This window comes from Typopeltis vanoorti, chromosome 10 (genome assembly GCF_054136105.1).
Source record: "Typopeltis vanoorti isolate ZY-2024b chromosome 10, IOZ_Tvanoo_1.0, whole genome shotgun sequence".
Classification (NCBI taxonomy): Eukaryota; Metazoa; Arthropoda; class Arachnida; order Uropygi; family Thelyphonidae; genus Typopeltis; species Typopeltis vanoorti.
In genome coordinates, this window is record NC_143558.1 from 49,241,891 (window position 1) to 49,255,775 (window position 13,885).

Consider the following 13,885-nt stretch of genomic DNA (forward strand, 5'->3'; position numbering starts at 1 on the left):
ATTATATTGTGAACAGTTGGTGTAATTTAGCACTTGTGTAAAATTGGTGATTATCTGTTTTATTGTGTGTTTTTTTTAGAAAATTAGTGTTATATTATATTACAGTAGATTTTCATGTATTTAGTATTCATTATCATCAATCGTCGTCAAACTCTTGACATGTACCCTCCAAGGGGGGGGGGGTGTACAGGATATTATGCGAGTACTACATCAAGAACTTACATCATTACTAACTTCCAAATAATTTTCCTCCGAATCCATCTGTTATCTGTCAAGATTCCAACATTATCAGATCTTATATTTCTGTCTTCTAAGACACTTTTTATTTTGTCAATCCACCTATATATCTTGGTCTTCCTCTGGGTCTTTTTCCTGTCAACCTGGCAGAGAACACATGTTTTGCTAATCTTTTCCCTCCCATTTTGTTGAAGTGATCGTACCACTTAGCTCTGCTAACACATTCCTGGATGCTAACTATTAAGTTCTTTCTTAATATCCTTGTTTTTAATATGATGTTGCCATTTATGCCATCTGTTCACATCCCTAATCTTTCAGGACTCCCATATCTGTGGTCTCTAGTCTTTGATCAAGTGTTTGTATTTAGTGTTTTATAACATGTTTTTTATTGTGATATTGTAATATTAACACAGCTGTAAAATGATGCCAAAAATGAAGGCGTAACGGAATGCTAACAAGAACTGAAATAATGAACAAGAAGGCTTTCTTCACTAATGACAATATTGAAGAGGATGTTGAAAATAATTTAACCTCTGCAATTGCTAAGTTAAAGCAGATTATTAGACAGATGACGAGGGAACTACAGGAAATCGAGCGGCGTTTAGAGGAACATAGGAAGATTAAAAAAAGTTCAGCACCAAAATGGAAAACAAAGCATAGAATCAGGTAAGTAAGTTAGTGCATAATAGCAAAAATTTGGTAAGTAAAGTTAATTATAAAAAGAAGGATGTTATTTGGTATGGTGACTCATCATAAAACATGCCATTGATGAGTGGGTTATAACGTCAAGTTTTCCCCAGAGCAAAAATTAAAAATATAACACAAGCAATTGAAAAACAGAAAAGCAAAAGAGGAGGTAATTTTAGTATGTATCAATGACTTAACTAGCGATAAATTCACTATGAGAGAGGAAAAGGTTGTTGGAAGAAGTGACAATGAAGAATGAGAAAATAAAAATCATTAGTTATTATTTAGATATGATGGAAATGAATTACAAAGTTACAAAGAAGGGCTATGATGGCAAATGCATAGGCTATGTAGAAAGAATGGATGCGAGTTTTTGGATGTTTGGAGTGAGTTTGAGGGAAGATTTGTATAAGAGGGATGGCCTACATTTGAATGCATTTGCCATCAGGAGTCTTGAAAAATTATTAATTGATATAAAACCTAACACAGAGAATCAGGGAAACTGAATTCTGATGGGAGGAATTGTGAGAATCTGTGTGTAAGAGCGACAATGTTAGGTAACAGTGTTAATAATGGGAATGGTTATTATTATTATTATGGTCATGATTATGAAAAGAGAATGATTCTGTGTTTGTCTGATTCGGACCTATCAAGCATGTGTAATAATGTCTGCATAAGTAAGGAACTAGATAAGAACTGAGATCTGCAAGTTTTGAACTGTGTCATGCAGACTACCAAAAAGTGTATACAAAAAAGCATGCAGGTAATTTATTATGTCTGTACACAAATGCTAGGAGTATCAGAAACAAATAAGTAGAGTTTGTTGCCTTGGTTAATATATTTGTCATATTCCCATGTGTTCCGAGGGCACAGAGGTCTGACATACGTCAGTTTACAGGCCAAAGTTAACCCTGTGAGAATAGCCATTCCTCAGCAGAGTGCCAACAGCATCGAACAATTAATCCCTTTCTAACTACTAATTGTGCTCAGAGTTCCTTAACTTTTTGTGTGAGCCATTAGTAGCAAAGACGACTCTACTATTCGACCAACCTTTGCTGGCTGGTTAATATATTGGGACCTCATATTGTAGGCATTAGTGAAACTTGGCTATCAAAAGCAGGTGTACTAACTGGTATTAAGTGCAAAGGATACAGTATTTTTTAAGAAGGAGAGACAGGACATGGAGAGGAGGAGTGCTGCTGATGATGATCAAATGGCTTGAATCCAGTTAGATTTGAGACCTATGACTGCAATACTAGTAACAGTTTTTCATTTGGCAGTGAGTTTGAAGCCATCTAGTGTGAGGTGGAGTCTAACGAGATTAAATACATAGTGGGATGTTGTCACATACCTGGTGGATCGGTTGCTAGCAACGAAGAAATGCATCACCAAATAATACAATGGTGCGAACAAGAGTAATCATAATGGGTGACTTTAATTGTCTGAACATTGGTTGGGTAGCTATGAAATTGCATGAGAAGAATGAAACTGAATTTATTGAGCTGTTGCAAGACAACTTCCTCAAGCAGCATGTGACAGAAGGAACTTGTGGCCAAAGAATGTTAGATTTCGTTGTAGTGTCAGAGGGTGTTTCAGTTAAAGACTTAACTATTCTGCCTCCGGTTGGTGACAGTGGTCATGCAGTACTCATTTGGTTACATGCTGTACTGCAAAGTAGGAACTTACCACCTGAGTAGTATGCTGGGTTCTGTGCCATGATATCAGTTATCGGATGGGAAGAATATTGGCTGTGCATGGGAAGTGTTTAAAAAATACTTAAATAATGTGGTATTGGTATGTGTCCCTAGAGTTTGAAGTAGGAGCGAAATGGATGTGTAATCTAATTTTTGCATAAGGATGATGTCAGTTACAATAATTATAAGCAGTATGCCAGAAAAGTTACAGGTGTTGTATGGAAAGCTAAGTTCGAGTATGAAAAGAAACTGGCTCTGCAGGTTAAAGACAACTCAAAAGAATTCTGTCATTATGCTGCAAGTAAAAGAAAGAATGAATTGAAAGAATAATTCTACTGAATGCAGATGGTATGCAGATACAGAAGTGATTGTTCAACTAATTAGCAGCTATTTTGTTAAAGTTATCACCCTGGTGTATATACAACATTGAACTCGCTGCTACCTCTTCACCGTCTGAGAAAACTTGTGAATGAGGAGGAAGTACTATAGCTGTTGCACAAACTGAATAAGAATTCTGCAATAGGAACTGATGGGATATCAGTTTGGATGCTAAAAAAAGTTCAGCTGAACTGGCTATTCTCTTGACCAGGCTATATAATTTGAGTCTCAGACAGGGAAGATTCCGCAGAAGTTGAAAGAATGTATGGTAATCCCATTGCATAAGGGTGGTGTAAAGACTGATGTATCCAGCTATCAATCAATCAGTATTTTAGCAGTGGTGGTGAAGATTTTGGAAAAGTTGGTTAGGACTCTTAATTCAGAAATGGGTTGACAGTGAATCTACTTTGCAATGAACAGCATGAGTTTACTAAGGGAAGGTTGTGTTTTAACAGCTTGCTCATATTCTATAATAATGTTACTTCTGAGTTAAACTAGGGGAATGGATACACCATGATACTTTGGGATTTTGCTATGCTAAGGCTTTTGATCGAATACAGCATGAACGACTGTTGCATAAATTGGAGAATATGGTATTAGATTATGAACTATTGGCATGGATAAGAGAATGACTGACATATCAAAAAGTTGTATATGGTGTGTGTGTGGGGGGGTGCTAATCTGCAAGATTCAAGGTAGCCAGTGGCATGCCTCAAGAATCTGCTCTTGGTCCACTGTTATCTAGTCTATACGTTAATGATATTGGGAAGGATTTGACATATGACATATAGCTATTTGCTGATGATGCAAAGATAGGCAGGATAATCAGGGGTGCTGTGATATGCAGTATTTGCAGAATGATTTGAATAGGCTGGAATTGTGGGCATGTGCAAATGGTTGTCATTTTGAAGTTAAGAAATGTAAGGTTATGCACATTGGTGTGATTAGATATCCAATGTCATTATATTGGTGAGATTATGCTAGAAGAACCTGATGAGGCTAGGGATCTTGGAGTGTTAGTAGATAGGAAGTTGAAGTTCAGGGGTCAGGTAGCAAAGATAATTGCAATGCTGAAACAAACATTCACATGTAAAGATAAGGATGTCATTTTGCCTCTTTACAAGGCCTTGATAAGATCTCACTTGGACTATTGTACACAGGTCTGGTCTCCTTGTTTCCATTTTGATTCTGATATACTGGAGAAGAGTGCAAAGGAGAGTGATAAAAATGATATCAGGATTGTGGAATACTGATTATGAATACAGATTGAAAATTTGTAAGTTGCAGACATTAGCAAATAGGAAAAAGAGGGGGTGATATGATTGAGACTTACAAACTTCTGAAAGGGTGATACAGAATTTCAGTAGATGGAATTTTTCATTTTATGGAAGGTTGGGAAAGAATGCAGGAGCATCCATGGAAGTTGAGAATGAATGCTGTCAAGAGGAGGGTTAGGGCTAGATTTTTCTCTTATAGAGTAGTACATGATTGGAATAGATAGCCATTGGATGTGGTGTGTGCAAGTAGCATAAATGAATTCAAGAACAGGTATGACAGCTGGTACAAATAGTATGGGCTCCCTCAATGAGTTCCTGATTCCTTGGAAGTCTCTCTTAATAATAATAATAAACTAATACTTGAACACACATGATTTAGATAACTATTGGAAAAAGTATTAATTATCATATCCTGGAGATAATAAATTTGACAGTTTACTTTAGCTCTAATAGGTGCTAAAGTGCATGTTCTAGATAATTTTAGCTGATATCTGATTGAGAAAACTTCTTTTGATATCAATATATCAGACAATTTCAGGAATATCTTATTAGTTTATAAAAGGTGCTTTTCTTGAAATCTGAAATTGAGTGATTTTAATTATTGACAATGATATTTTTTTGTATTATATGTATATGTTTTCCTTTCAGCTTACAGGTGACTTCAAGAGATGAAGAAAGCATAACTCTTAAGTTTGGAGAGAATAAAGCTGTTCTGAATGCTAATCCATTTAGGTTAGATGTTTATTCTGGAGATCAGTTAGTTGCAGTTGCAAATGCGAGAGGACTGATGAGATTTGAACATTATAGGCTGAAAGATAAACCGTGAGTAATGGTCTTAATATTGTGCTTATTTATACAAACTCATTTCATATTTGGTCTTTTACAAGATCTGTTCAAAAAAGTTCCAGGACATAATTTATTTAACATATATACAAAAGCTTTAGCTATAGGAACATATCTCGTGTGAATTATTCTCCTCCTGCCTCAATAGTGTTCCCAACATTTTTCCAACTTTTGGAAGCATCTCCAGAGCTTTTCTAAAAGAATGGCTTTGAGTTTACTCTGTTGCATTATATTTAATTTCATTTTTGTCTTTAAACCGTCATCCTTTAAGTACAGATTTTTAAAATGTGTGAACTTTAGAAACATTTAATAATGGCAAACTGAGCAGACATATAAATATAAAATTAATAACAGAAAAACTCACGTAAAAAAAAGATTATTTAATAGTATAATTTTCACTTGTGTGTCATAGGCATCTTCAGTACATATTAAGCTCAAATTAAACAATAACTGGCAATTCCAAAAAGCACCACCTAAGTAAGCTAGTGTAAGATAACTAAAAAGGTCAATAAATTTCCAAAAAAAAAAAAAAAAAAAAAATATATGCAATAAAAAGTTAGGAAAGATTAGCTGAATTATCAAGTACTATCTCCCATAAAGGGGATAGACATAAACCATCAGATCTGTTTAAGTTAGGAGGGTGAAGTAAAGTTTCACATGTTTCTTTATAAAACTGTTCCATGAGGAACCGACTTTTGTGAAGGACTCTTGTCTTCTTCCAGTGAACTCTGTCTAGTGATGATGGCATGTTTTGCAAGTCCAGACTGTTCAGGTTCAAGGTATTGAATATAAGATTGGTGGTGTTCTAGCAGATTGGAGGCAGATCTTCCTGTTTGTCCGAAATAAGATAATCCACAAGAGCAAGGAATGTGGTAAACACCTGGATAATTAAGATGTGGAAGCTTGTCTTTAGGAGAAGTGAGAAAGGTGGAGATTTTTCTGAATGGTCGAAAGCAACAAAAATATTCAATGGTTTTAAAATTTTTGCTATACATTCACTAATGCCTTGTACATAAAGGATAGGAATGCACATTATTTCTTCTGTATTTGAAAAGGAAGACATATTAAAACTACTCAAAGCCTTTTTGATGAAGTTCTTATATTCATTAGATAGAAAGGAAGAAGTAATATATTGCAGTTCTTTCTGTAATAGATCGCCTGAAGAACAAAAGGAGTGGGCCCGATGAACCAGTGTTTTAATAGTTCCTGCCTGTTGACTGGGATGGTGATGAGATTCGGCATGGATATAATGGCCTGTGTGAGTCTTCTTTCTATAGACTGAGAAATGTAGGTTACCATCTGGTTGGCGAAGAATTAGAAAATCTAAAAAGGCTAACTGCTTATTTGATTCTAATTCTAGGGTAAACTGGATCCTTGGATGAAGTGCATTTAACTTAGTGAGAAACTGTTGAAGTTCATCAGAAGACTTCAAGAAATGTAAATATGAGGAAGCGACTTGGTGCAATTATCGTCCAAAACAAATTTCATATAAGGGATCGAACACAGACTGAGTCATTTAGTACGTGCAAAAATCACATTTTTCAAGAAGTGCTGAGGGAAACCCTGATCCTGATATTCACTGATCACAATTAACCATAAATATAGCCAAATTCACTGTATAATGAAATGGAATACCTGTGCTTAACTGAAAGATAAAATACTATACTAGTTCTGATCTCATGTATGTTCAAGTCCAGTACAGCCTCAATTAATGTCAACAAAACACCCACTACGAATAAGTGTCCACAGCCTAACAGATTGCTCTATTAGTCATGCATCCCTACCATGTTCAATGTTCCCTCTAAGCTGAGGTCGTGCATGTCTTTACACCAGTTAAAAAGGGAGCATGCATGCTTAGTAACTGTACACATAAAATTTCTGTTTTTAGAATTTCGAATTTAAAGTCAGTAATTTTTGAATGTATTATGTAAATGAATTGTATTATAAATTGAATTTGTCACTTATTTTATTTAGTAATTTTTCCAATTTCCCCATTCCAACTTAATACATAGTAATTGGTTACTTTTAGTCTGTGTCATGTGGGCAAACTGATCCTGATGTCAGCAAGTTGAGGCATGTTTGTTTAGTGCTTGCTCTCTAGACAGACAAGTACTAACTCGTGCAAATGGTGTTGGATTTTTATAGTTATGTGGATTACAGTGAATTCATTTAGTGCTAACAGTTTTAGTTATATCTGGACTTAAGGCAACTTTAATATGAGAAATATTATATTAGCAGTTCCAGTGTTAAACCCTCAAAATGTCATTGTTGAAATTAAAGTGAAAAAGAACTGCAAATTTATTTAATTTTGAGTGGCTGGAAGTGTGACATAATTTGTTTATAAACTGCATGGATATTCACTATTTAAGTACCTGAAGGAGTAAACATTTAGATTATTCTTATAGAAATAATCAATATTCAGTGTACAAGATCTTTTAACCACCACTTTTGGCTCTTTTAATCAACAAGATCTTTTAACCACCACTTTTAGTTTTAGGTGTGTCAAATTAAGAGTTTGTGGCTTGTGACTATCGTTATTGTGGGCACAGGCTACCACACACACACACACACACACACATTGAGACTGGAAACTTGTGCACAAAATATTTTTCATGTACACATGAGCCTGCAAAAATTAGGAGAATATTGACTGTGCTTCACATGGTGATAAATAATCCATTGTTCATAATATGGCTAAACACATCCTGTAATCACCTGCCATCCTTGGTTGGCTGTGGAAATAGATGTTTGTGAATATCTTTAGATGTGAAATGATTTTCATCACCTAGTGCAAAACCATCATCTTGCTTATTGCAATCCTGAAATGGCTTGAAGGAGATCAATATTTAGTCTTTAGAAGGATTTCTGGAGAATTTAATCTTCAGATCACCCATAATACTTATGTATTATAGCTTTACAAGCTTTCATGGATACAATTTATATAAAAGGATGCATATAACTATGAAGATTTCGCACACTGCCTATGGAATCCACATGAGAAAAGTTCTATACACACAATTTATAAAAGAGCAGTCAGGATGTGCACAACATGTCCTGAATGTTGTCGGTCTGACTGGCCATTAATAGTCTAGTAACCTTGTTCCAGAGAGCACAGAACTTTCATGTGGCTTGAGGCCTACCTTGCCTCTTGAAGGCTTGGAGCACCACGAATGTTCTGTGCTCTCTGGAGCAAGGTTACTAGACTATTTAATTTAGTCCATTAACAGTACTAAATGTACAGTAGGTTTACAGTCTTTGTGTCCCTTTACAATCTGAATCTGTCAACATTATTTTTTCATTTAGAGCAGTATATCAATCACTCCTCCCCTGAATATTCTTCGTGCTATCTACAAGAGGGTAGTTTGGCCAATTGATGAAACTCTCTTTGACACTCTCTCTCCACCCATTTTTTAGTGTTTTTGCATTGTCTTTCCATGGGCTCTGTTCCACTAAACTATTATTCATCATTCCACACATTTTCGTTCAGCCTACAGTAATATGCACTGGGCTTGACAAATACACTTGTCCACTTGATCATGGTAAGTAGCTACAGACTGGACAAAACAGATTATTTATTTATTAAAAAATAACTATTCTGTTAATTCCTTTTATTATTTTATTTATCTTTATTATTATTTTTAAACACAGATGCAGTATTTCTAATCACATTATAGAACTCCAGTAACTGGAATGTTATTAAATTAAATGATATATTCAAATAACTTATTCGAACATATCATTTGTGAACATTTCACATATCATTAGAAAATATCATGGGCATTTGTGATGACAGATGACTTGGCATCTCTACTTGCTTGACCTATGCAGTTTGAGAAAGAAGACGTGTTGCTATGTGAATGTTAGTCTCCAAGGAATGATGCTCTTAAGAAAGCTAGACTGAAAGTAAACTTTGCATTAAAGAAATATTGTATATCATACCATATTTCTTTCATTTACAGTTTTAATAGAACAGTATCAACTTATGTTAGTTATCCATAATTGGGTCTCTCTCTCTGTTTTTCCTCCAATTAGGAATCTTACAGGTTCACATCAGCTGTGCCCATCCCCCTTTCCTTCCCCTTAGTCATGTCTTACTTGTCTCCCTTCCTCTTTGTAATTGGAGCTGACCAATTAAAAAGTTGACAGACTGCAGAAGTTTTCAGGTTATTTTTGATTTCAGATGTACAGACCACATCTGCTTAGTTTATTGTTTGAAGTTTTTTCACTTGGTTATGCTATAAATTAAAGATACCAAGTTTATTATATACTTAGTTTAATCCTTTATCCAAGTGTAAGCAAACAAGTTTGCACCTGAACTATTTTCATGACTGAGGCAACTCGTATATAGAAGTTTATAACTTTACATTACTTGCCTTAGTATCCCATAATGCAAAGCACATATCCTTACAGGTATGTTTATTTTGGCAACTCGTATATGAAAATATGACTTCTGCATTACTTCACCCTTACGAGACCCCAATAAAAGTCGAAACTGGTCTGGGTAGTGATCCTTCCCACAATGCATAGCATTATACATACCCGTAAGAATAGGTGCTTTGCATTATGGGATACTAAGACAAGTAATGTGAAGTTATAAGCTTTTATATACGAGTTGCCCCAGTCCTGAAAATAGTTCAGATGCAAACTTGTTTCATTATATTTGGATAAAGGATTAAACCAAGTATATAATTCCTTGGTATCTTTAATTTATACTTAGTTTATTATGAAGATTTCAGGTAAGTACCATTAAGCTATTAATATCTTGAAATTTAGATGTTAATTCTGAACTTTCATTTTTGTAATTTGTTGTTTTATGTGTTTATGTATACTGCCAATCTTTTGTGTTCTGTTGTCAACGTATGAGTTCCTTGTGTTTTATTTCTATCATTATTTCTTTAGTTTACTGGTCTCAGCTACAGTTTTCTACTCAGATTTATCATACTTCATTAGAAGATCATGTTTTGGTTGTCTTGGCTATAGAACAGTGAATGTTCATTAACCATTTTTCCAAGTACCAGTGTGTATTGAAAAATTATAGTAGTAAAATCTTTGACTTATCTTTTCCCATTTCTTAATTTTTTTTCTTTTCTCGTTTTTTGCTATAGCTAACAAAATTTAGTTTTCATCCATATCTGTACTGGTTCATAATTTGAATTTGATGTTTCCATCAATACATTTTCTAGTTGTAATACAAAATGGTAATAAATTTTACACAGTACTACTCCCAGCAGTTGAATTTTGATTTAATGGTTTTTTAGCAGCCATTCTCTACTTAGACATTACACAGAACTACCTTCTGTGCTAAGACCTGGTGACCTAATTTCATATTTTTTTTTTGTAATGACTAGTGCAAATATTACTTGTTGCTGTTATCAGGGTAGATGGTGTAGGGAGAAAATGCACCTTTGTTAATCAGATTGAACTTTCCAGGTGTGAATTGCGATGTCATTTGCTAAGAAATTCCATTTTCTGGCTTGAAGGTTTTGAGTTTTTACTGTTTGCAATAGTTACCTTAAAATAGCATTGGTTCTATGGGATTTGGGCTATGATATTTTCATTGTCATTAATGTACATTTCATATGATGGTGTGTGCTTAGTAAGCATATGCTGTGTTCAAGGAGTGTACAAGATACTGTAATAGTACTACATAATTAACATATGTATTTAATATTCTTGAAAATATTTATTTCTCTGTTTCAGAGGTTCATCATCATCAAATTCCTGACATGTACCCTCAAGGGGTGTACAGGATATGATAATACTACATGAAAAATTTCCATCATTACTAACTTCCTATCTACTATTTTCCTCCAAATCAGTCTGTTACTTGTCAAGACTCCAACATTATCAGAGCTTATATTTCTATCGTATAAGGCCCTTTGTACCGTATCAATCCACCTATATCTTGGTCTTCCTCTGGGTCGTTTTCCTGCCAACCTGCAGAGAACTTGTTTTGCTAATCTTTCCTCGCCCATTCTGTTTAAGTGACCATACCATCTGAGATTAGCTCTGCTAATGCATTCCTGGATGCTGACAATATCAAGTTCTTTCCTAATATCCTCATTTTTAATATGATGTTGCCATTGATGCCATCTGTTCACGCCTCTAATCTTTCTCAGGACTCTCATCTCTAGTCTTTGGTCAAGTGTTTTACTTCTGACCCAGCTCTCAGATTCATAAGTTAAAACTGGTTTGAACACTGTCTTGTATACAGCTAATTTAGTGTTCTGACTAATTTCTCTCTTATTCCATATAAATTTATTCAGTTGACTTCCTACCATACCAGCTTTGTTGATTCTATTGTCTATTTCCATATTTAATTTAACATCTTCACTAAAAATCGTGCCTAATTAGCTGAAATGTTTTACTTGTTCCACAGGTTCTCCGTTCACAACGCAGTTGACATTTTCAACGATTCTACCTATTTTCATTGTCTTTGTCTTTTTATTGCTGACATTCATACCATATCTATTACAACAGTTATTCAATTTAGTCTGGGAATCTTGCAAACTTTTAGCGGATTTATTTAGAAGTATAACATCGTCCGCATAAAGTAAAGAGCTGACATTAACATCTCCAATTCTGATATCATGTTTAATACCACTTTCCTTCATAATGTGATCCATATAGATAATGAATAACAGAGGGAATAATGTACATCCTTGTCTCACACCAGATTTAACATTATACCATCTTCCTGTACTTCCTTCTATTCTAACTGCTGACGTACAACTCAAATAAAGACTAAGTATTGCTTGATATAATGCCCCATTGACACCATATAACTGTAGCGTGTTGAAAAGCTTCTCTCTTGGCACCTTGTCATATGCCTTTTCCAAATCGACAAAACTTAAATACAGATCTTTGTTATTCAGAGGTTCATTGTTTTATTATTCCTTGATTTAATTTATTATTAACTGATAAAATTAGGCAGAAAAGCAATTGTCCTTTCCATCCTCCCTCCATTCATGTAATGCACATTATTATCAAAGTCAAAAGACAAATTACCATAATGAAGACAAACTTATTTTCTTTTTATTTTATTCAGATAAAGAGTATATTTCGTTGTGTAATGCATAATTTTTTTCCTTGTTCAGGAAACCTGCAGATCGTGGTGAAGAAATTGATGAAAATCAAGTAAGAATATTTTCAATATTGTTTTTCTTAAGTAATTCCTTCTTTTGTAACTTTGCTGACCAATTATGATTTGTCATTTGCAGTAATAAACTGATGCACTGGGTCACGTTTGTGATTATACTAAAAGTCAGTAGTCATATGACAGCAAAAAATAAGAAATATGAACTGAAATATTATCAGCCAGTTTTAATGAAGTATGAACTTGTATTTTCATGAAATTACATCAGTGGTGAGCAGCCTAGTTATTTGGACTGTCCATTGAAGTCCTGGAGTGTTGTCATACACTCAGAATAGTAAAGTTAAAAATAATAATCTAAAAATTTTGAATATTGATCCTTTCCCTTATGCTTACACAGTGATCAGAATACATCTTCAAAAATTATGGAAACAACTACCATGTTAGGGTAAAACTTCACCTTAATATAAACCAAAATAATCACTCAATGTTTTGACCTTCACATTAAGGTCATCAATCATCTGGAGTATACACATATATACAAAAAAACAAGCAGCACTACAATCTGCATTGGGATGATTTTTGCCAGAGGTCAGGTCAGTAGTTTTCACGGTTGACCAAATCAATGTAACTTCAGCATAGATTGTAGTGCAGCTTGTTTCTTTGTGTATACTCCAGATGATGATGACCTTAATGTGAAGGTCGAAATGTCGAGTGATTATTTTGGTTTATATTAAACTGAAGTTTTACTCTATCATGGTAGTTGTTTCCATAATTTTTGAAGATATGTTTGAATATTGATATTTACAAACAATTTAAATGTAAAAATTGAACATAACAGTTACTAGAATTGCTGTATTACTATAACACAACTCCAGTCAAATTATTATGACCACCCCTGATATTCCACAATTAGCCATTAATCTTAAATTTTATCCAACTACAATTTTCTCCTGATATCTCAACCTTGTTTAAAGTTGCCCATGAATTCATGCCATTCAGTTTACTAAGGAAAATTCTACACACAAATAAAGGAGACTGCCATTTCAAAACACAACCCACTTTGTGCAGACCTTTGAAGAAAAAGCTTTAACCTCTCTGCCCTGCATAGACCTATAGTTTGGCTATGCTGTGCTGATGCGTTCTCCATTTGGCCTCAAGGCTCTGAGGCTCTTCCTAACATGATAACCAGCACCTCAGGATCCAATTCTCCTTGGAAAAACTAAAAAAAAAAAAAAAAGTCTCCCTTTCCTATACACCATAATTTCATATCAAACTCATGGATTCTTCACATTCTCAGTTTGAAGAAAACACACTCGCACATACACACACTCACTCACCCACCAACAGTTCCCTTCTTCCCAGCAGCATGGGATTATTAAAATCCTATACAAAGCAAAATTGAGTGATGTGTCTTCACCACTGCATTTGAACACATTCGCACCTTTTTACCCAATGGCTACAATCCTCTCCAAATCCAAGAAATATTAACCTTCTCCCAGAGACTAGATCAGATCCATTACTATCCCATATATCCAAGGCACATGTGAAAAACTGAAAAAATTTCAAAAATATACAACTGTACAATCTCTCACTGACCATTAAAAAAATTAGCATCCATTAACTGCCCCCCCCCAAAATCACATTCCTTAGACCTGCCAGGCATCTACCAGGTG

At 34.5% G+C, this 13,885-nt stretch overlaps 1 protein-coding gene across 1 annotated transcript in view; it reads left to right on the forward strand.

Annotated features, from left to right (window-relative positions):
• GCS2alpha (glucosidase 2 subunit alpha) overlaps positions 1-13,885 on the forward strand; it is a 177,313-nt gene that overhangs the window by 38,788 nt on the left and 124,640 nt on the right. Inside the window, exons 4-5 of the mRNA XM_090398622.1 lie at positions 4,922-5,095; positions 12,214-12,253. Coding sequence (XP_090254748.1) covers positions 4,922-5,095; positions 12,214-12,253 — 214 coding nt within the window. The remainder of the gene's footprint in view (positions 1-4,921; positions 5,096-12,213; positions 12,254-13,885) is intronic.